This window comes from Ascaphus truei, chromosome 1 (assembly GCF_040206685.1).
Source record: "Ascaphus truei isolate aAscTru1 chromosome 1, aAscTru1.hap1, whole genome shotgun sequence".
Lineage (NCBI taxonomy): Eukaryota > Metazoa > Chordata > Amphibia > Anura > Ascaphidae > Ascaphus > Ascaphus truei.
Genome location: NC_134483.1, coordinates 535,933,481 through 535,956,742, shown reverse-complemented (window position 1 = coordinate 535,956,742; position 23,262 = coordinate 535,933,481). Strand labels below are relative to the sequence as shown.

Sequence of the window (23,262 nt, the reverse complement as noted above, 5' to 3'; positions counted from 1 at the left end):
AAATTTTTACCAGATGCTTGTATGTGGAAGCGTGCAATAAGTAAAAAGTTATGTATCGATCCGTGTTTTTCTCGTATTGCTCCTGCACACGGAGTTAGAGGAGGGTATTGGTGTGTAGCGCCAGATTTTTCCAGTATCTTTGATCATGGAGACTTCAAAAGGCGAAAGGTCATGGTAAAACCAACTAAGATTCGTCAGTCCCAGGCCAGCAATGGAACAGCGCCAGCCCCAGGCCAGCAATGGAACAGCGCCAGCACTGGCTTACAATAACGGTCCGACCGTCAGGGACAACCTGGTGACCATCAACCCTTGCTATCTGTCCCCGCCTGGATACCTGCAGCCTCAGCAAGATTTCATGTACAAATACCAGCAAGCTTGCATGTACCAAAAAGATTTCCAGCTTCATCAGCTGTCAACTACAGGTGTAGCAGGCCTGCTGTCACCTGCCAACTATGTCTATAATCAAGAATATGGGACTGGCAGTGGCTCGGTGCCAACAGATTGGCAAAGTCTATAATGAAGGTAGAAACTTGCAGTTCAAGCTGCCGTATTTTATTCTTTTTTTAAATATCAATACATTATGCAGACAGACAAGCGATTAGTTACTGCAGATCGGTCCGTTCTCCTGTAATCAATCGCTTTGCTTATGGTTATTTAGTTCTGTTATTTTATTCACAATTCTAGAAAATGTAGTCCAGCAATATGATTGGCTGAGCAGCTTCTACAGTAGATACTGAACAATTGTTGGACAGCTAGGCGCATGCGCGTACTGAATGTCTCATTGGAACCTTGTTGAAACGCATATGCGTGTATGTGAACAATAGATAACCCCCCCCCCCCCCCCACAACAAAATTGTGGCCTTCTTGAGGGGACGGATTGATTTTAACCAACCATTATGTGAAATGTTATACAGTACTTACTGTATGTTTTTGAGACACTGAAATTTAAAAAAAAATAATTTGGAGTTAAAACATGGTTATAAACTTTGAACAGAACAGCAATAACGGAAACATAATATACAGTAATTTTATTTTTCCTCAGAAAAGAAACTTTGTCATCAAGCAGAGAACGGCAAATGGAGGGATTTCGATGGAGAATATAGTTTTTGAAATGTTGCTTGCGCATTGATGAATCTGATTTAAAAATCCAAGTACTGGAGGCAACAATTTAGTGACAGTGCAATTTTTATTGATTAGGATAGAATAACTGTGAGCTTTATAGAAAACCTTAAACACTATGCTGCGGGTTTCATATTCAATCCTTTTTTAGAGTACATACTGTACTGTTTAAGAAACCCAAAAATAAAAAAATTATAATCTTTTATTCTATACAGTATGTATTTTTTCTACAGTACAGTATATGTATTGTATATGTACAGTATTGTTATAATTTAATGCGCATGCGTACAGTATACTGTATTTCTCATGGAACCTTGTTGAAACGCATATAGTATGAATGTCATCACATTTATGCACATGCGTGTATGTGAACGAGACACCACACACCCCCCCGAGCCATTCATGAAAATTCCCTAATCCCTTACTGTGTTTACTAACTCCTGCCCACACTTCGACAGTAGCAGTTCCCCCCCCCAACCGCTTTGCACGCAAAGTCTTACTAACAAGACAACGGTAATGCAACCGCTTATCAACTCCCCACCCCCTCTAATTCTGACTGACTTTAACCAACCATTATGGACTGTTTTTGAAACACTATTTTCTTATAAAAAAGTGACAATAAAACAATTTTTAAAAAAAATTAACTTTTTTTTATTTTTTGGGTGTAAAAACATTTTTTGATCACTTTTGAACAGACGAACAATCAATCTGCGAAGTCGATCCCCACCAGTCTGTCCTTCCATGGACGAGCCTTTGTGTGCCTCAAAATGCCATTTGAGTCTTTCACGGTTCTCATTAAATGATCGGTAATTTTGAAATACCACTGCACTTCCTCCACAATTGCTCTCCATAAATTTTCTGGCAGCGCCTTTTTTATCTGATTCCTTTCGTAGTTCACGTTGTGGGTCCACCCGCAGTACACCTCGTAACTGACGTTGTGTTTGAAGATGTACATGGCATATCTCTGGGCTATACCAGTACTTGCAACCTTGTACTTCTCCCTGAGTGGCTGGGGTAGGTGTCGGGTACCATTTTCAATGCAAGTGGGTGTGGCTGTGACTCTGGGAGCGGGTGTGCTTCTGTATATTAAAAAAAATAAAATAAAAAAATAAATAAATATGGTTCAGAGTCAAGATTTTTTCTAAAAAAAATGTGTTCCTAGCCCCCCTCCACGAATCAAGTTTACATATTGTTAAGATACTGTAGTAAACATATACATCGTTTGTAGCGGTCTGCAGTGTTGATATTGCAAATGATCCTGACACTTGACATTATTAAATGATATAAATGTCACAATTATGTTTTGGGACTGTGTGTGTACAGAGACACTTGATTATTCAATGTGATATTGAAAGATTTAAACGTATGAAGTCACTGCATACATGTTCATGTGCCCGCTGATATAAATCTGTGAAGGCTAAGACACTAATGTTACTACACTATGTACATGAACTAATGAATGTGAAGAAAATGCAGTGAATGAACATTTACACTAGCACCCAATAATATTTTGATGCACTGACAATACTCCTAAATGTTCACAATGCTAGTAATAAATACACCACTATTTCTCCAATTAGTACAGTAACATTCACACCTTGAAATGTAGAAAATATCCACTATTAACTTCGAAAATCGTACATGAAGGGCAACCATTTTGTCAATAAATATCCCCATTTTATTTGGCCACCCTGGCATCAAAATTAAATTTTGCATCTGAAACACAAATGTCAAACTAAGTAAGGTGTTATAGGCAGCACGCCAGATGTGAAGAGAAAATGGAAAATAAAGTATATAAAAAAGCTGCAGGGGAACAAAGGAAGTGACCCTGAGCCTTCCCAGTACTAATACAAGGGGGGAAAAAAGGGTAGGTTTTCCTAGAACTCAAAAAAAATAGGAAATACAACATCAAGTTGTATCAAAAAAGTGGAATTGTATTGAAAATGAAACAATTTAAGAATACATACATAAATCTAGGAAAATTATACATTTATTGGTAAGTGTAGCCCTGTTTCCTGCTGAATACAGTGCGCTACTAATGCTGTTTAACCTGTTGGCTCGCAGGGCCTAAGCCTCCGCCACGGAGTGCCTGGGGCAACACATATGAATACAGATAACCTCTTACCAAGTGCAGGGCCTCCACCTGTGACCTCTCCCAGCAAAGCGGGAGTGGTTCCTCACAGGACAATAATGTACTACTACGCACACAGCATATAAAAGAAACGGTGACTTTACTAATGGTACCATAACCTTGCATGTCATACAGTGAGTGTCCCTCTGTATGGGAGACACTATAACTAACGCGTCTCGCAGGACGCGACCCCTTCACCGTGTACCCACACCGTGTCCAGTTCCCCACATCACAATCCCACCCCTAAAGTGCGGTATGTGTGTGTGTGACTGCGCAGCCACTATGTTTTATAGTTGGTGCACTTGTGGATGTTACCTGTCCAGCGCTCGGACCTGCAAACGGACATCACAAAGGATCCGACGATGAGGACACTCTAGGGATAACTTCCAGGGCGATCCCAACCTGTCGGCTGCTGCTGTGCTGGCAGAGGTCTGAGCCCAAACCTCTGTTATGGTGCCGCGACAGTCTCTGGGTATAACACTCCTCTCGCTTACTCTAAGGGGCAGGTTCCTATACTAGGGCCTGTCCCTGTATCAACTTCGCATCAAATGCGCGAATAACCAACATGACGGCGCCCTATAGGCTCGGGTCACCGCGGAGCCTCCAGTGCGCTCCCTGCACACACTGCAACCTTCCCTATTCTCCCAACAGAGTTGAGATAAGGGTGAACTGGGGGACCTGGCTACATCCTCCCCTCTGTGGACTCCAACGACCCCGCTTGGAATACCAGAACCACAACTTGCACACAGGTTATATAATAAAAAAATGCATGAATACGTACAACAATACATATCACACTCTATATAAGGTTATACATTTCACTGAACATAACGATAACCGACTTTACTCGATTGCGAGCCCACTGCGGAGCCTCAATGGGGTGTCCCGAACTGATCATAGGTCATCCTCATTGGAGGCTGCCCAACTCTCTGGCTCCGTTGGAGCTGTTCTTCGGTCACTCCCTCGGGAGAATGACTGTTATAGTCCTGAGGCTCAGCCTCTTCCCTGGTGGGGGTTATGACCCCCTGGTCATTGGAGGGCACAAAACATGGACTCTGTGGGTCCAAAATGGAATTCTCAGGAGCCACGATATTAGGCGTTTGTTTACCGAGCCCTTTACCCATAGCTCCTCAGGGAGATGCTCGTCGAGTTTGAGGGCACCTTTGAGAGAGTCCCTCCTGTGGATCTTCAGAGGTTGTATCATTGTCAGTCTGCTGCACCGTCGACAATTACGCTCCACCGCCTCTCTCATTTTTGGCCAGAAGAATCTCTCTCACGAGTCCAAAGGTTTTGTCGATGCCGAGATGACCATGCTCGTCATGTAATGACCTTAGCACCAAATGTTGTAGCATTTTAGGGAGGACCAGCTGTCGCCTACTTGGATGATTATAATAATCCACGACTCTATATAGCAGATTGTCCCGTATCTCGAATTTATCGGCTTCTCTCATCAGCATACCCCCCACATCAGGGGCATGCTTTAGCAGGTCGGTACGATTTCTGTGAATCTTTCCAGGATATGATTTTGTCAGGAGTGATGTGCATTCCGCTGGGGTCAGAGTACGCAGCCGGGATGGCTTTGGAGGCACACCCTAGAGAATCCACCACCCTTAATTCAGAGAACGCTAGTTGGTCATTAACGATGGCTGTGGTGCACCACATGGCACGCATCCCGGGGCCAGGGATCTCTTCCCATTGGTCGTCGTGGGAGTGGCGTCCAGCCCCGATCTTCTGGATAAAGCATCAGCCCCCACATTCAGAGGGCCAGGTTTGTATTTCAAGGTGAAATTGTAATTGAAGAGCGCGGCCAATCAACGAGGGCCAGCTGCGTCCAGTTTAGCTGAAGTCATAATGTACGTGAGGGGATTGTCTGTCCGCACCTCGAATGTAATTCCATAGAGATAGTCGTGACGCTTGTCCACGATAGCCCACTTTAAACCGAGAAATTCCAACTTATGCACTGGATAGTTTTGCTCACTGGGTGTCAAACTGCGACTGATGTAGGCTACCGGCTGCAGCCCCTCTGGGTGCTTCTGATGCAACACTGCCTCTAGTCCGCTGAGACTAGCGTCCACGTGTAGGATATAGGGTTGCTCGGGGTCAGCATAGGCCAACACCGGGGCAGCTGTCAAACTCTGTTTCAGGTCCAGGAAGGCCTGCTCACACTCAAGAGTCCACTTGTCCTGAATGATTGCCGGGCTGAGGTCGCCTTTCGTCCAGTGTCCTCCGGGTATATTTTGAGGAGACTGTTGAGTGGTTTGGCCCGACGGGAATATCCCTCCACGAATCTACGATAATACCCGCAGAACCCCAAGAAAGAGCGCAGTTCTACCACATTATCAGGCCGCGGCCAGCTTACTACGGCTATTTTGGCGGGGTCAGTGGCTATTCCCTTGGTGAACACGTTATGACCCACATAGGTTACTGGGGTCCTACAGAATCGGCATTTGTCCAAGGACAACTTGAGTCCCTCCTGAGCAAGGCGATTGAGTACCTTCAGGAGTCTGGTCTCATGTTCCTCCAAAGTTTTGCCGAAAACGATGATGTCGTCCAGATACACCAAACATTCTCTGGGATTCAGATCTCCCAAGGTTTTCTCCATTAGTCTTTGGAAGGTGGCAGGTGCCCCACAAATGCCCTGTGGCATGCGGGTGAATTGATAGAACCCCAATGGACAGATGAAGGCAGTCTTCTCTTGGTCTTCAGAGCTCATGGGCACTTGGTAGTATCCAGATCTTAGATCCAACACACTGAACCATCGGCTCCCATCGAGGGCATTCAGGATCTCTTCTATGCGAGGAAGGTTATACTGATCGGGAATCGTGTGATTATTCAAGGTCCTAAAATCCACACACAGTCTCACAGTCCCATTCTTCTTCCTCACCACCACAATAGGGGACGCCTAGTGGCTCCTTGCCTCCGTAACAATCCTGGCCTCCTCCATCTCGTGAATCACAGCCCATACATCATCAACGTCCCTTGGAGCGATATGCCGAGAGCGCTCATGAAAGGGGGTCGTGTCATTCATGTGAATAGTGTGCTGGGCACTGCAACTGCACCCCACATCCATCTCGCCAGTAGAGAAAACTTCACGTCGGTCCTCCAATTGGCCCCTTAGCCTCTTTCCACTCATCGGGCAGCCCGGACGACCCGAAGTTGAAATCTAGCCCATCTGGGGAGCACCCGGCTCGAGCGGCGTTGAACTGGAAAGGTTTTTCAACTAAGCTGACCGGGTAGATTCGTCCCAATTTTTGTCCTGCATCTATACCCATAGAAGGGCAGACAGATTCTGCACAGACACATAAATTCGACGAGGAATGGCGGCGATCCAATCCCGAAACTCAGGTATTAGTCGGTATCCTCTTCGGGTGTCTTCTTCCGGAGTGCTCTCCAACGAGAAGAGATGCTCTGTGTCTTCACGCTCGGCATATGAACACCAGGCTGGCACCCTCTGCACTGCTCCAGGTGGAATTTCCGTTAGGCCGGCTCGACCGCAGAATAACAGTCCATAGTTCTCCGGGACAGAGGCCGTGGGTTCCTTGCCCACCTGAATAAGTTGTAGTTGAAGACTGGACATAGGCAATTCATTGGTCTCTTTCAGGTAGGCCCAGATAATGGCCAATGTCGGCATTGGTCCCCAGGATGATCGGGTATTTGGGTAGGTCCTTGGGTTTTGGACACACTAGGGCATCCACTTTCATGGGATGGGATTTCCCAGTGTTGAGCTGTTGAATCTCCAAAGACACCGTCACGATGTTGTCGATAGGATAGTCTTCATTGCTCAGGCTCCTCACTTTTATATGTTCGGCCGACTTCAGAGGCCTTTTCTGAAGATGCTGGTCATAGAACCCTCGATATATGATGGTCACTTGAGATCCCGTGTCAAGCAAGGCCGAGGAATAGATGCCATCCACCAACACAAGTATGAGGGCTACTGGTCCCACTCGATTGTTCCAGTTGAAGGGAGAGTCGTCATCACCGGTATTGGTTGGAACTATGTCATTGGTGGCTTGAAGCTCTGGTGGTGCCGGAGCCTCCAAGACCTCCCCGTCGACGGTGTATACTCCACAGACCATAGCACTAGGCGTGAACTACTTGTGGGAGGGGCTCCAGTCACGGTGTTCCCCCATACAGCAGTCATAAGACAGGTGTCCCTTTTTCCCTCACACTTGTAGCACGACAGATCACGGGGCAGCGTACGACGGTTGTAGGGGGGAGAAGTCCTCCCCGAGTATTTCGGCCGCTCCACCACGGTTTTGCCCGGGGGATCCTCTTTCTTCTCACCAGTTCCTTTATTCTTGGGGGCGGAGGCCCCTTTTGCTTTCTGAGGAGAATGAAGTAATAGATGAGTCTCATGCTCCTTAACTTGCTGTAACAACCCCGTGAACGTTGGAGGGCTTCCTCGTGTGAGGTTATCACGAATCATGTTGGCAATGGGGTGGCTGGGGCTGGACCCCCGCAGGTATTGTTTACGGAGGTACTCATCCATCTGCAAAGCCATTGAAGCAGAGGTCCCAACGCTATCTGCACCCGATGGATAAAGGCTGACAAGTCCTCCCCTTCCTTTTGGTTGATGGCATAGTACTTGGCCCACAGGGCCCCATCATCTTCTGCCACGCCATAGGCCTCCGTCAAAAATTCGACGATCATCCGGGAGGTTAAGGCAGGATGTTGCTCCCGGTGGATGCTGAACAGAGTGGACGCTGGGGGTCTCAAACATTCCATGATGCGTTGGCGCTTGATTGCATCGGTACAGGACCATTCCTCCATTACACCCCTGGTGTGTTCTTTCCAAGGTTCTATCCCATCCTCCCCCACCGGGACGGGCAGGGTCCCAGAGAAGGCTTTCAGTTTCCTGTAATTTTGAGAGTGCAAAGCCAGGGTTAGTGCTTCTACTAAGGGTGGTAAGCTGGGTTGGGAGGCCAGCTGGCCTATCTGGTCGTTAAGTTTTTGCAATATATCCCTACACAGTCCAGCTTCTTGAGACGCACTGGAACCCGGACAACTAAATTCTGACCGACAACTACCCGCGTCACTTTCCGGGTAATTGGCAGATACGGGTGTATGACAAGCTTCGCCAAGCACATCGGTGGGTATGTCCCTTAATGGGTAGACGGAGGGACTTCCGCCTGGTGGGGAATTGGGGAGCTGTAGATACTGGGGAACGGAGGGCTCCAGGCCAACTAAGTCTCTGCGACAGTCAACTAGCAGGGCGTTCCACTTGGCGTCTTTGTCTATTAGGACATCCACCAGACGGGCTTTGGAGAATCCTGGTAGTTGCCTTAGGGCTGTTTGCAATGTCTCTAAAGGCAAGGTCATAGGAACTTGACTCACGGCCACCACGCGGCGGGCGTCTGCATCTGCCGCGCCCATTTGCTCACGCTCTGACGCGAGGGGAGAGTCATTCTGGACAGATGGCTGTGTGAATTTGTGAGGGCGTGCCCGGATTGTGGATTGGTAGAGTGGCCAAGGCCGAGGGTTTAGTCATAGTACTTGCAAGATCCAGGCATAGAGATGTCCGAAGCCGAGGGCAGGAGAGATCCGAGTCGTAGTGGTCCGCAAGTCGTGTCCGAGGGTTTTGGATGATTTTGATAAGGGTAGTTCTCCGTAAAATATTCATATATCTGTGAGACCGTAGCTTTTTTTCTGTATTCGGTTTTGAATAGCGGTATATATTGGATTGGCATAAGAGAACTGATGTTTTTCTATTGAAGACATCTCGAACGGCATGTTTTTTCAGGGAATGGAATCTAGTAAACCAAAAGATTCCTTAAAATCAGCTTCTTACAAAGTATCCAAAGTTTCATTACATGCACAACACTGTACAAGGTCATTATACAAAAGGAAGAAGTGTACATGTATTCTTCTCCCACATACAGGTGGTCAGTGTATTTGATCATTTGTGCTTGCGTATGCAACATAATTCAGTAGGCAAACTACGAAACAAAAATTAATTGGAAAGAATATTGTTTGGAAAGAACATGTGAAAATTGAAAGCAATAATAGTACTATTTTTCTCTGTGAATACGAAATAAGTAGATATTTGTAATGTTAGCATCAGATAGATCCTTCACACATGAGAAATGCAATGCTGTTTAGTTCACATGTATGCACATGAAATATGTTCTCATACACACTTGATTACTGAACTGAAGTAATTGAAGAATTAGAAAAAATTAAATGGCCTATTTTTTTGGGAATACCTTTTGAATGTTGATCGTGTGTTAGGCCTTGATGTGGTCTCGGGTGCACTGTTATGTGTAGAACGTAGCCTTGCACTGCTAGGTGTTCCACTTGGTTGGGTTAGATATTGTGCTGGTTCAACAACACTTTGTGCCTGTCCAATGTTTGTGCTCATTGATGGGCCTGGGCCTGGACCAGTGCCTGTGGCTGGACCAGTGTCTGGGGCTGGGCCAATGCCAGTGCCAGTTGATGTGCCTGTGCCTTTGGCTCTGGATCCTGCTCTGCCATTGGCTCTGATTCTGGCTGTGGTTGTGGCTCTGGCTGTGCCTGTGCCACTACCTGTGACATACATTTGGCAATAATACTTAGGCTATTTGACATGTTTTGGAGAGTCTCTTGTTGCGTCATAAGGACTCTCATGGTATTAATTTCCTGATATATATGTTCATTTGTTTTTGCCTGTCTGCAGCAGCCTTTTGATTTTGGAAAAACATGCCCTCTAAGATACTTAGATTGGCCAATGCTTCTGCACATACCTTGTCCCCTTGGCCTGCTTGGATAGGCTCATTGTCGTCTTCGTTTGTTCGGGATCCTGGAGTACCATTAAATCTGGTGCCGAATCTTCTGCATCAGAGACATCAAGGTCTGGGATATCAATCTGGTGGATCCACAAACATTTCCTCCTCACTTATGACATCTTCAAGATTTGGGGTTGCGGAGACAGACTCCGTGTCTTCAGCAATAACTATATCATAAACAAAAACAAATTACTATCAACATAATGACAAAGTAATTATGTGCTCCTGTTCTTAATTTGGCTGTACATCCATTGTTAATGCACATATTTTGATGCTATAAATTTACAACTTGTATCAGTTAAATAACAAACATGCTTTTGACAAAGTGACTTGTGTAATTTAGCCATTCCTTGATCACATCATATAAACTAAAGTTCTTTTTTTACTGTATGTATACAGTAAATGTTGCATTTCTCTCACTATTTCTGTATTAAAGATTGATTTAATAGCATACTACTCACCTGGTGTCGACAGTGAGGTAGATGGCCCGATATCCCTGTTTCCTCCAATACCAAAAATACGTCTTGGTTCATTATGGTATACATTCTCTCCTCGTAGGAACATAAATTTAAAAGATGCTGGAGGGCCGCCTCTTGTCCCACATGCATGGTGCCCGGCCTTTGTCATCTTCTTTAGTCGAAGTTTTATATCTAATTGGACACAAGGCCTGATGACATTACCGTCACTGACTCACTGCACGAAGTGGGGAAAACCCATAATTACTCCTGGCAAACCTACCCTTACTAGGCTTTACTGCCAGGAGGACGACAGAATAATAGTCCAAAACTACAAATATAACATATCTTAGCTGCATATTTACCAGAAACACAGCAATATCGTTTAACTCCATGCAGAACATTCTGCACTCTGATGCACACATTCTAGAGTGGTGGGGGGTGGGTGGGGTAGCATGCTATATGGAAGGATGAAAGGGTTAATTCCTCACGTACCATTGGCAGATTAGCTTGTTCTTATCCACAAATATGTAGTACCAAAACAAATGTACAAAGCAGTATCCTATGATTAGAAGAAAAAAAAACGATTATATTTTACACACATCATGAGGTGACTATAGATCAGGCCTGCATAACATACGGCCCGCCTGGCCTCTCAGTGCGGCCCGCGATGACTCCGGCCGGGCGCCAGTTAATTAAATAAATAATAATAATAATAAAAAAAAAGTTTAAAAAAATGGCGGCTATTCATCTCCTCCCCACTGGGTGTTGCTTCTTAACCCCTGCAGCAGGCACAGGAGGATCCGCCTCTAGATCCTCCCGTATGTTGCCTTGAAGATTGTGACGTAGTGTAATGTGTAGAATGCAACAACTAATCACTATGTCAGCAACCTTCTGAGGCGAGTACTGTAGGGCACCACCAGATCAAGACATCTGAATCGACTTTTCAACAGTCCAAACGTCCTCAATAACCGAGCGGGTGGATGTGTGTGCCACATTATAACATTCCTCTGCAGGGGTTTGAGTTTTACCAAGTGGGGTAAGGGGCCACCGACGGCTTCCATATCCTGAGTAACCTGAAAAACAGCGAGAACAGAGATTAATGTTACTATAAGAATGTACTTGTATAGCAAACAGTTTATTGCCATGTCCTAGTACATGAAACACAATGAAGTAGAGAATGTACCACGGATATCCGACATCTCCTGTGTCGTATATGCCAGTTGAATCCAAGGTTCAGCAATCATTCTCTTTGAAATACTGTAATCATTACAGCTGTTTAAGATTATAAACATTAAATGTGACCTCTGATGCTTATAGCATTAAGGAGGCAAAGTTGAAGCAAGGAGTGTGTGTATTGGCCACTTATTCCCTGTTCTTGGGAGACGAGTACTTTATGAAAACTAAGCTGCTTCATATGGCTAATATATGTTGTCTGTAACTTAAAATGCTTAAATGACGAGTATACCTTAATTCTAGAACATATTTGAGCCATAACTAATTATACATTCACCTCTAAAGCTACTTTATGAAAACTAAGCTGCTTCATATGGCTAATATATGTTGTCTGTAACTTAAAATGCTTAAATGACGAGTATACCTTAATTCTAGAACATATTTGAGCCATAACTAATTATACATTCACCTCTAAAGCTACAATTTCTGTCTGTGCAGTTTGTATAACATGTACTGAACCAAAAGCCATCTGTTGCAGAGTGTCTCTGGAGCTGCACCGCATTGATTTCAGGTCTTGGGACCCAAGTTACAAGCCCCTACTTCCCGTGTTACAGGCCCCATTATGGGGTTCCGGTATCCCCGTCATGTTAAAATCCCACATGACCCACAGGATTTTAACATTGCAGGAGACATCGGCACCCCATAACGGGGCCTGTAATCTAAGGAAGTAGGGGGTCCCAGAGGCTGAAATCAACTTTGTTCAGCTCAGAAGACCCCTCTGCTCCCACATACCAGTATCAACACCCACCCCCCCACCCCCTCAAAGTAAAAAAAATCATTACCGTACAGCGGTTAGCCACTATGGTAATGAAGCTGCTTAAATTGTATTAATAGTGTGCGTGAGCAGGGGGTCTCCAGAGCTGAAATCAACTTTGTTCAGCTCAGGAGACCCCCTGCTCATGCAAACTATGAATACAAATAAAATGTAAGCAGCTATCCACTAAGGTAATCATGTTTTCTTTTGTTTGGGTGGGGGAGGGGGTGTTTGATACTAGTGTGTTGGAGCAGGGGGTCTTCTGAGCAGAACAAAGTTGATTTCAGCCTCGGGACCCCCTGCTTCCAGAGATACAGGCCCCCGGTATTGGGTGTCGGTATGCCCGCAATGTTAAAATACTCCGGTTATGTGACACGGAGGATGTATGTTTGAAATGTATCATTTTGACCAGGGCTCGACAAATGCACTTGCCCGATCGCCATGGGCGACTGCAGTTTGGCGCTGTGAGTGCTTACCTGCGGTGGCGTCTCCCGGCCTTCTCAGTCTTCAAATTGATCTTTTTCCCCTGCAGCTCCAGTTAAAATGGCGACGTGGCGTCAAATTACTTTACGTGACCACGTCCAGTTGCCATGGCAACACGTCGTCATTTGACACCGCGCGGCCATTTTAACTGGTGCTGCAGGGGAAAAAAGATCAATTTGCAGGGGAGAAGACAGGCCACACCACGCCGTCGGACCTCACCGCAGGTAAGTGTCGTGAAAGGGTGGGTCAAGTGGGTTTTTCCCAGATTGTTGTGCCCTATCATGATCTGAAGCATTTGTCATGATATAGAGTACAACAAGCTACAATGTGTGATGGGAATTTATGAAGATTATGTTAATTACATTGAACATGGGAATTAAAAAAGGCAAAATCTTCATATGTGCCTTTAAAAAAATAAAATTAAAAAAATAAGAACATTTGTCAATATAGGTCAAAGTACAAATGTGCATAACTAATAGGTAAAGTATTTGCAACACCTTCAACGCTGACAGACTCCCCAGTGATCCAATGGGGCCTGGGCAATTGGGCATTACAAGTTTTATGGCCTGAAGGCAGGACACATTCATTCGAGGTCTGCTGCATGCCAGACTATTGTGGTGATCTCACAAGTAATCATGTTGATTTAACACCTCCACAACACAGGATGCCACCGGTGATGCAGGTGCCCCTATGTAGTCAAGAGAAGAATGTGGTGAATTAGGTGCAAGTATGTTAACATAACATTACCTGTAATGTGACTAAATAAGGCTACACAGTTCAGCAAGGAGAAATTCCATATCTTGGACTTATCCCATCAGCGGCAGCTTTGTCTGCAATGTAACATTTTTCTTTTCAAACTGTGTCATGACCAACTTTGAAATACTCTACTACATACTGTACTATGTAAAGATAGATATCCAACAGTGTTTATGTATGCGAAATGTTTACATACACTTAATATGTCATGACGTCATAGCTGATGTGACACTAATCAAAATTGACCAGTAACAATAGTGTACTATTCATTATGATCTTGCCACATGAAAAGTGATCACGTTTATTCATGTAAAAGTACTGCCCTGGCTCAAAGTCTGAGTCAGGGAGACTGATGTCCCTATCCCCAGGCAAGCCGAAAACCATTACAGGACTCAGTATTTGGCTGACCTGCTCCTACATCGCAGTCAGCATTAGGCCACGCTTATAGTGCCGGCGACCCAACGTCACGCTGCGGTTGTTGGAAAAATCAAATTGAAATCTTCCAGCGATCGAAGCCGTAGTGCCGTTGTGCTTACTATAAGCGCACGCAACAGCATCAATGCATTTGTTTTGACGTGACATTGCATCGCTGTCACTATAAGCGCGGCCTTAGAGAAATATTGTAACATGTGTGATGCTGTTTGATAGAGTAAGTATCTGTATATGAGTTCCCACTAAATTAGAGGCATAGATATCCATCTATATCTCTAATGTTTCCATACAATTGTACAGTTCGTATAATTGTTACATGGTTGCCAACACTCAGTTATAGCGTGTGTATATATAAACAATTACATGCATATCGAAATGGGAGTTCAATGTCAATGTGGAAAAGTTCGCCAATACATGGCATTAATCATTGGGACACTGTACTTGCTATTGATCTTACCGGCTAAGGTCCCAAACAGCCGCTCATAGGAGTAGAGAACCCATCCATGAAGTCTTCATTCTCCAGCTCATTGTGTTTAGCAGACGGGTTGAACAGGCTCAGGCTGAGGACTCGGAGGTCTGCTGCTCAGTTTCTGCCTCTTCCTGGCCCTGATCTCTCGAGTCCCTACTTCTAATCCAACGGTCCTCCCCACACCACTCGCGCTTCCACTACTCCCCACCATACCAATCACTCGCACACTCACAAATAACAGATAAAGAAAATAAATGACACACTAACAAAAGATACTTTCACACTCGCAAGACAAGAAAATCAGAAGAAAAACTGCCAAAAACAGAAGACAATCCAATCAAAAATCACCAATAACTCGCCATCACAAAACCTCCAACCACCTAGTTCAGTCTGTCTAACTCACTCCCTACAGCACTGAGACAGACTGAAGAAAGTGGTCCCTTTAAAATGGCTATCTAATGAGCGGTCATGAGAAATTTTCTCCTAACAGGGGGAAAAAAAATACATTTTTTAAAAAACACATCCTGCTGCGTGTTTGGAGAGCACAGGGGACACCAGGTGGAGCCGCTGAATGAGGCCTCTGAGAAGTAGAAGGTGAAACTGAGAAATGTTCTGGAGAAACTAACCTCAATGAGAGAGGAGACTGAGAAAAGAGCCCAGAGTCTGCAGGAACACAGGAGAGAAGTGCAAGAAAAAGCAGCCGGGGTAATGAACCGAGTCACTGCTCTGATTAGGGACATCAGGGAATAGCTAGAAGTCCTAGAGAAGCGAGTCCTGAGTGAGATCACCAGGTGGGAAGAGCAGGTTTCTCTCAGAGTCTCTGATCCAATCCAGTAGCTGGAAATAAAGGATGAGCTGTCCAGGAAGATGCGTCACATTGAGGAGCTGCTGTGCAACATCACTGTTCCATTAACTGTCTTACAAGGAGAGGAATCAGACACTGCTGACTTCTGTGATGCTGAGGAGGGAGATAATGAGGACAGAGAGAGAGAGGATAATAAGGTCCCTGCTGTAGGGGATTTGTATGAGGTTCTGATCCCACTGACCTTACAGAGATTATCTGATATTGTGACTGATCTAAAAGCAAAGAGCGGGTTCTGTGTGCAGGAGGCTTCAGGCATATTACTGTTTTTAAATACAGCTGCTAATGATGTATCTGTATCAGGTGACCTGAAAACTGCATCCTGCTCAGAAAGAGACCAGTTACGCCCAAATACACCAGAGAGATATGTGTGTAATCAGGTTTTAAGCACCAGGAGTTTTTCCTTGAGACAACATTACTGGGAAGTGGAGATCAGTGAATCAGGGATCAGGGGGGTAGGGATTTCCTATCCCAGTATAGAAAGGGAAGGAAATGATTCCCTCATAGGAGATAATAAGAAGTCCTGGTGTTTGTACATGTGTGATAATGCTTATTCAGTGATGCATGACTCAATACAAACACGGATATATCCCGAGTCTTCGTCCCAGAGATTAATAATTTACCTGGACTATGATGTTGGCTGGCTGTCCTTTTATCAGCTGTGTGACCCGATCAGACACTTACACACCGTCACTGCCACCTTCACTGAGCCTCTTCATGCTGCATTCTGTGTATGAGGTAATGGCTGGGTCAGAATCAGGAGCTAGGAACACTGATCCCTGCCCAGCAGGGGAACCCATAGAAATAGTATATATAATACAGTACATAGAAGAATATACTGGGAAGGATTCAGTGAGGGAGAGAAAAGGGGAATAAAGCCAGTTTTTACACCTCTCATATATTAATCAGTTACCCCAGATGGGCCTCTTAAGCACTGTATGTGTGTATGTGTGTATGTGTGTATGTCATCACGATTGAGTTAGGGAGATGAAAACTGAGACACCACACGCTGATGTATTACTTTGACTCTCAGTATTGTAAAACACCACTGACAATTTAATTCATATATCATTCATATATTCTCCCGTTTGATAGTGATATTTCTAATTGTTATACAGCCAGTTCTGGACTTTATTTGATCTAAGATCTACAAGATATCAGCCCTTTCTCATTGGTAATTGTACCTCGTGTATAGTAGTTATCTTGTTCGCCGAATGCATTATTTCCTGTAGATGGGGCTGCATCGAGATTTACTAATTGACCCTATAGTTTCGGCGCACTTGATATAATATGTATATTGTATATATATTCTCTCACGTATCTGTCCTGGGGATATCTGATTGGTTTAATCTTTGTTTAGTTCCTGTTCTGGGAGCGAGCGTATAGAAGTAATATAGAAGCGTATACCAATTACATATATATGTTTTGTGCTGTGTCAGTAAATGGAAATGCTTTATAATATAAAAATTGTATTATGAAGAATAACATATTCCTGCTTCTCCCTGAGAATGTTTATTAGACAAGTGTTTATCTCACCGTGTCTCATCTCATTTAATAAACGTTATCACAATAAAAAAAAAAAAAAAACACATCGAACTATCTGAGCCATTTCCTACAGCGCGGTTTCAGACTTGCGGAAATGGTTTCAGATTCTGAATACCGTGATAACAGAGATGACAAAACGTTTGATGGGGTCATGCCACATCGTTCGAGATGGCAGCAAAGTGATCAAAATCTACTAGAATAGGCCCCGATGTTTGTATTTAGACATGAACCATGCCAAACATAACTGTATTGCACATTTCAAAGTGTTCATGTACCGCCATATATATCTACAATACTACATCCAGTGTACTAGCAGATATGTGTGAATGTTGCTGTAATTGTATATGTTTATAATTGAAATTACAAGCAGGATTTTAAAATTGTTAACCGAGAAATGTTAAATTTGGTTATGAGTTTCTACCTGATGTCACACTACTGTGAATCATTCAACAACGTATTAATCGTGGACTTAAAATCACAATATTGCCCCCTTACGAGTGACTACCTTCATTCATGTAATAGTACTCACCTGGTTCAGACCGACTCACTAGGCCCGATGTCCCAGTCCCTTTCCAATCCATACACATCAGGCATCATAATCGTGCTCACCGTCTCCTCCGTGGCTCTGAGATGTAGAGAAGCAGGAGGACCTCCTCGGTTTTGTGTCACAACAAGACTTTGCATGTAGTTACAGCCCCCCCATTATATGATTTCGGGTGTGTAGTTTTCTAAAAGAACATTTGTAGATACATCAACATTTTGTCAGCACCCCTGAAATATAGCATGTATTTCAGGGGTGCGCAAACTTAACAACATGAGCCCTATGTCTCCTCGGGGCCTCTGTAACAACTGCGCCCCTCCCAGAAAATCTTGCGCTCCCCCTAGGGGGCGCCCCCGCCCCCAACTTTTGCACATCGCTGATGTGTTTGACATCAGAATGTTACAGTGAAAAAAGTTGATGGTTATTTGTGACATTTACTTCTAACATCCATTCCATTCATCATTAGGACACCGTGCTTATGTTATTTCTGTTCATACCTGCTCAGTTACCAAACAGTTGGTTATAGCAAACCACCACACCATCAACCAAGACTTCATTTTCCAATGGCAAGAAGCGCCTGTTGCGCAAGCCTTCCCCACGACGCTTGCATGCAGGAAACGTTTCAGCATCGAGTGCTAAGGCATCAGACACCAACAAACAACGGTCACACTGACAAGACAAGAAAATAATAAAACTTGCTCGCAAATCACCAAATACCTCCAACCACCTAGCACAGTCTGTCTCACCCTCACTCACAGCAGCACCGACACCTGCTGAAGCAAATGGCCGCTTTATGTAGGGGTAGAATGAGAAGTCTTGCGAGAGGGGCTTATTCACTAAACTTCACATTTTTGTGCAATTTTTTTTAATGTCTTTGTAATGTATTGTATTTTTTATGTTATGTTTATTTATTTTAAGGTTGCCCATTAAATTGTCATTGTGGCAATCCATACCCATATCGTGGCCATGGTTTACCACAGTCACAATTAATGGCTTTATTGTGAAGTACTCGTTTTATTTAAAATGTAATGCGTTTTATTTGGTGGCTTTTTTTTTGGTTGCCCATTCATTGCCATAGTGGAAATCCATGCATATATGAGGGGCATCGTTTACCACTGTGACAATCAATGGGTAGAAGGGTTGGGTTGTACTTGGCCCAGGGTGGGTGGTTAGGCCTCCCAGGTGGAGAGAGGGTTTAACCCCTTCATTACCATAGCGATTACCACTGCTATGGTAGCAAAGGGGTTAACTCCTCCGATGGGATCTCCCACGTATACCCCCGGGGAACACGGATAACCACAGGAATACCCGCATAAACCAAGAAACCCTCGGATAAACCCAAGTTATAACCCACGAGATGCACAAATAATGCCTTAGCACAGTGGTTCCCAAACTTTTTCGGTTCAAGGCTCCCTAAGGTGATCAGGATTTTTCCGCGGCGCCCAAAGTGAAAACAAAGTTGTATATACATACCTAACAGTTGCAGTGCGCAGTTGGTATGTCTCTCACGGAGACTCTCTCTCACCCACCCCCTCCCTCACCCACCCCCTCCCTCACCCCTACCCACCCCCTCTCTCACCCCTACCCACCCCCTCTCTCACCCACCCCTCCCTCACTCACCCCTTCCCTCTCTCACCCACCCCTCACCCCCTCTCTCACCCACCCCTCTCTCACTCACCCCCCCTCTCTCACTCCCCCCCCTCTCTCACTCCCCCCCTCTCTCACTCCCCCCCTCTCTCACTCCCCCCCTCTCTCACTCCCCCCCTCTCTCACTCCCCCCCTCTCTCACTCCCCCCCTCTCTCACTCCCCCTCTCTCACTCTCCCCCTCTCACTCCCCCACCCCCTCTTTCACCCCCTCAAAACGCTGCCGCGTCAACGCGCCTCTTCGCCGGCAGGCACTTGGCCAACTACTATAGCCAATTGCTGAATTATGCCTGACGTGCGCACACGTAGCGAAGCCGCCACCATAACCTCGGCCTCAGTCTGGTTTGGCAGCGAGTTTGCAAAATGTGCTTGTTTGAGCCATTTTGGCCTTGTCGATCGGATTTGCATAGCCGGGATGAAAGTGCCTCTCGCACGGTTTGCACATGTTAGAAGGCTTTTAGAATATGACGGCCTGCATATCTGAGCGAAAATGCATCATGTTGCATGGATCATGCATTTCCCACAGCTACTAGAAAAGGCCTTTACTGCAAGTCTTCTGACTACATACAGGCATACCCCGCATTAACGTACGCAATGGGACCGGAGCATGTATGTAAAGTGAAAATGTACTTAAAGTGAAGCACTACCTTTTTCCCCACTTTTGATGCACGTACTGTACTGCAATCGTCATATACGTGCATAACTGATGTAAATAACGCATTTGTAACAGGCTCTATAGTCTCCCTGCTTGTGCACAGCTTCGGTACAGGTAGGGAGCCGGTATTGCTGTTCAGGACGTGCTGACAGGCGCATGCGTGAGCTGCTGTTTGCCTATTGAGCGAAATGTACTTACTCGCGAGTGTACTTAAAGTGAGTGTCCTTAAAGCGGGGTATGCCTGTAACTGTGCAGAACATGGAGGCAGTGTATCTAGGCCAAAGTGGTGCAATTCTGGGTCAAAATAATTATTCCAGATCTATCGTTTTCAATTGGACTTGTTGCTTTGGAACACAGTGCAGATTTTATTTGCCCCAGAAATGCCCATTTGTACCGCGATACATAGGCTCCCACATTGCAGGATGTGTCTTCCGGCTGTAAAACTATTCTTGCAATTTTGCAGCTTGGAGTTGACAAGTCGTCAATACCCAGCTCCCTTTGTACTGTATGTATCGGTAGATTTTAAATACAGCGGAGCACGTGGGAACAATATAACAATGTAAAGACAGCGCAAAGGAACATTTATTTTGATGCACTGCGCCATTACTTGTGTTTGCATCAAAATGTAAGAACATGTCCTATACATTAAGCATAATAAATGTTGATAAAAAAAAAAAAGTGCACGGTGATGCAGAATTTGTTCCACACCATTATTTTATGTGCGTCCTGTAGCTCGTTCCTAACTCCTTTAAAGTCCTCCTATTGGCAAACCGATGCACACAGGGCAAAGTGCCAAGGGGGAGACAGGGTCATGGCATCTTGAAAAGGGATCACTTTGAGATGCTGAACAAATGGGCCAATTTAGGTAGAAAGTGGACCTGTATTATGTGCACCATCATAAAACAGTGAGTGTGTGTGTGCTTTAACTGGAACATAATTCATCAAAGTGGCAAGACAGACGTGCCTCCATATTGAGAGTCCGTCAGCAGATTGACTACTTTAGCTCCTTTTGCCACTTTGAGGCGTTGTATAGTTGATGTACTTGCTGTCTGGCCACTACCGGATTCACAATGCAAGGTCAGTAACCAATACCATCCTCACACTGATGAGACCCAAAAGGTTCTTTAACCCAGGCTGTGCTGAAAAAGCTGAGTAATACAGCAGGCATCAGTGTATAGGAGTGTGTAGGAGTGTGTAGGAGTGTGTAGGAGTGTGTAGGAAAGAACATAAAAACAGGGTTATAGTCGCCACAACTTTCAGAACATTAAATAGCTTTTACCAGCAAAAAACAAGGTTACAAGGAAACAAACAACCTGGCTCCTATAGGGAGCGCAGACTAAACAGCATAGTCCCCGTGTACAGGTTGGGGGCAGAGCACCTTAAAACACACACACTGGAACATAGTTACCTTTGGCTGTCTGGGATCTGGAAATCCTTGAGAGAAGTGTCTGGTGTGTCTGGTGTGTCTGGTGTGTCTGGTGTGTCTGGTGTGTCTGGTGTGTCTGGTCACAACCCCACTGCAATCTCCCAGCCAGGACAGGGCGTTTCCCTGCACTACAGTGCAGGGTTTCTAGAGGAGCAGCCAGCTGAGCAGGTTAATTAACACAGTCTGCTCTGCATTAACCTGCTGAGTGCTGGGCTGCAGCTCTCTACACAGATTTTCCTGGCACCCTGTTACAGGCCTATCTTTTTACTATATATTTGTGAAAGCGTCTTATGTTTCTATGTCTGTATGTGTCTCCCTGTGTCCCTCCCCGTGTCCCTAGCGGCAATTGACCTTGAGCCAGGCCAATGACATTGCTCCCTTGGCCCGCCCGCCCTCGCACATGAGGTGGAGTGAAGGACACACACACACACACACACACACACCACCCCCCCCCCCTCGCCCATCCACCCTCTCACCCCCCCGCCCTCCTCTACGGCTGCCCGGCCTTGACCCCCCCCGCCCTTCCCGGCGGCTGGCCCGCAACAACGGAACCCCCCCTATCACCACTCCGCGGGACCTGACAAACATCACCCTCTCTCCCGGTGCTCACCCTCTCCCCCGGTGCTCCCTCTCCCCCGGTGCTCCCACCCACAGACCGCTTCCCCCCCCCCCCCAGAGCACGCTCTCGCCGCTCTCACCTTCAGGCCTAGAGGCCGCGCCCCCAGCTCACCATCCCCGCGAGTGCTGCTCCGGCTCTCTCAGTCGGGAGCTGTACGGGCCGGCTGCCCACACCACCTCCTCACCTGAGCATCTCAGCTCTGCCTCGCCGGGGGGAACGGAGACTGCTGAGGAACCCGAGGAGGAGGAGGAGGAGGAGGAGCGCGGCCCGGTGCGAGGTAAGTAACCGCATGGGAAGGGATCTTTCAACCCCCCCCCCCCCCGGCCCTTCACCCCCCCCCCGGCCCTTCACCCCCTCCGGCCATGCCCTTCACCCACACCCCCCGGCCCTGCCCTTTACCCCCCCTGGCCCTGCCCTTCACCCCCCCCCCCGGCCCTGCCCTTCACCCCCTCCGGCCCTGCCCTTCACCCACTCCGGCCCTGCCCTTCACCCCCTCCGGCCCTGCCCTTCACCCTCCGGCCCTGCTCTTCACCCCCTCTGGCCCTGCCCTTCGCCGCCACCCTGCCTGCCCTTCGCCTCCAGCCTGCCTGCCCTTCGCCTCCACCCTGCCTGCCCTTCGCCCCCACCCTGCCTGCCCTTCGCCCCCATCCCCACACTCCCTTCCCTTCGCCCCCATCCCCACCCTCCCTGCCCTTCGCCCCCACTCTCCCTGCCCTTTGCCCCCTCTCCCCCACCCTCCCTGCCCTTTGCCCCCTCTCCCCCACCCTCCCTGCCCTTCGCCCCCTCTCCCCACCCTCCTGCCCTTTGCCCCCTCTCCCCCACCCTCCCTGCCCTTCGCCCCCTCTCCCCCACCCTCCCTGCCCTTCGCCCCCTCTCCCCCACCCTCCCTGCCCTTCGCCCCCTCTCCCCCACCCTCCCTGCCCTTCGCCCCCTCTCCCCCACCCTCCCTGCCCTTCGCCCCCTCTCCCCCACCCTCCCTGCCCTTCGCCCCCTCTCCCCAACATCCCTGCCCTTCGCCCCCTCTCCCCACCCTCCCTGCCCTTCGCCCCCTCTCCCCCACCCTCCCTGCCCTTCGCCCCCTCTCCCCACCCTTCGCCCCCTCTCCCCCACCCTCCCTGCCCTTCGCCCCCTCTCCCCCACCCTCCCTGCCCTTCGCCCCCTCTCCCCCACCCTCCCTGCCCTTCGCCCCTCTCCCCACCCTCCCTGCCCTTCGCCCCCTCTCCCCCACCCTCCTGCCCTTCGCCCCCTCTCCCCACCCTCCCTGCCCTTCGCCCCCTCTCCCCCACCCTCCCTGCCCTTCGCCCCCTCTCCCCCACCCTCCCTGCCTTCGCCCCCTCTCCCCCACCCTCCCTGCCCTTCGCCCCCTCTCCCCC

The 23,262-nt window shown here is 47.0% G+C and overlaps 1 protein-coding gene and 1 long non-coding RNA gene across 5 annotated transcripts; both read right to left on the bottom strand.

The window, feature by feature from the left end:
• Positions 1–1,785: 1,785 nt before the first annotated feature.
• Positions 1,786–11,210, bottom strand: LOC142467246 (uncharacterized). 3 transcript variants are annotated; one of them, XR_012788313.1, is made up of 4 exons: positions 10,962–11,210; positions 10,473–10,661; positions 9,970–10,178; positions 1,786–2,198 (listed from the first exon to the last, which is right to left on the bottom strand). XR_012788313.1 is itself a non-coding variant. In XM_075572686.1 (4 exons), exons 2-4 carry the CDS (start codon positions 10,617–10,619, stop codon positions 1,823–1,825), a joined length of 645 nt encoding a protein of 214 aa, XP_075428801.1. In that variant the 5' UTR covers positions 10,620–10,661; positions 10,962–11,198; the 3' UTR covers positions 1,786–1,822. The 3 variants fall into 3 exon arrangements, 2 of the variants coding, with proteins under 2 accessions (XP_075428801.1, XP_075428812.1); XM_075572686.1 differs by having other exon boundaries at positions 9,970–10,091; positions 10,962–11,198; XM_075572697.1 differs by lacking the exon at positions 10,962–11,210 and having other exon boundaries at positions 9,970–10,091; positions 10,473–10,893.
• Positions 11,211–11,212: 2 nt separating this feature from the next.
• On the bottom strand, positions 11,213–21,331 carry LOC142467252 (uncharacterized). 2 transcript variants are annotated; one of them, XR_012788315.1, is made up of 6 exons: positions 21,253–21,331; positions 17,533–17,731; positions 16,082–16,185; positions 14,585–15,554; positions 13,437–13,627; positions 11,213–11,542 (listed from the first exon to the last, which is right to left on the bottom strand). It is a non-coding gene; the product is annotated as an uncharacterized LOC142467252 (long non-coding RNA). The 2 variants fall into 2 exon arrangements; XR_012788314.1 differs by having other exon boundaries at positions 13,437–15,554.
• Positions 21,332–23,262: the final 1,931 nt, after the last annotated feature.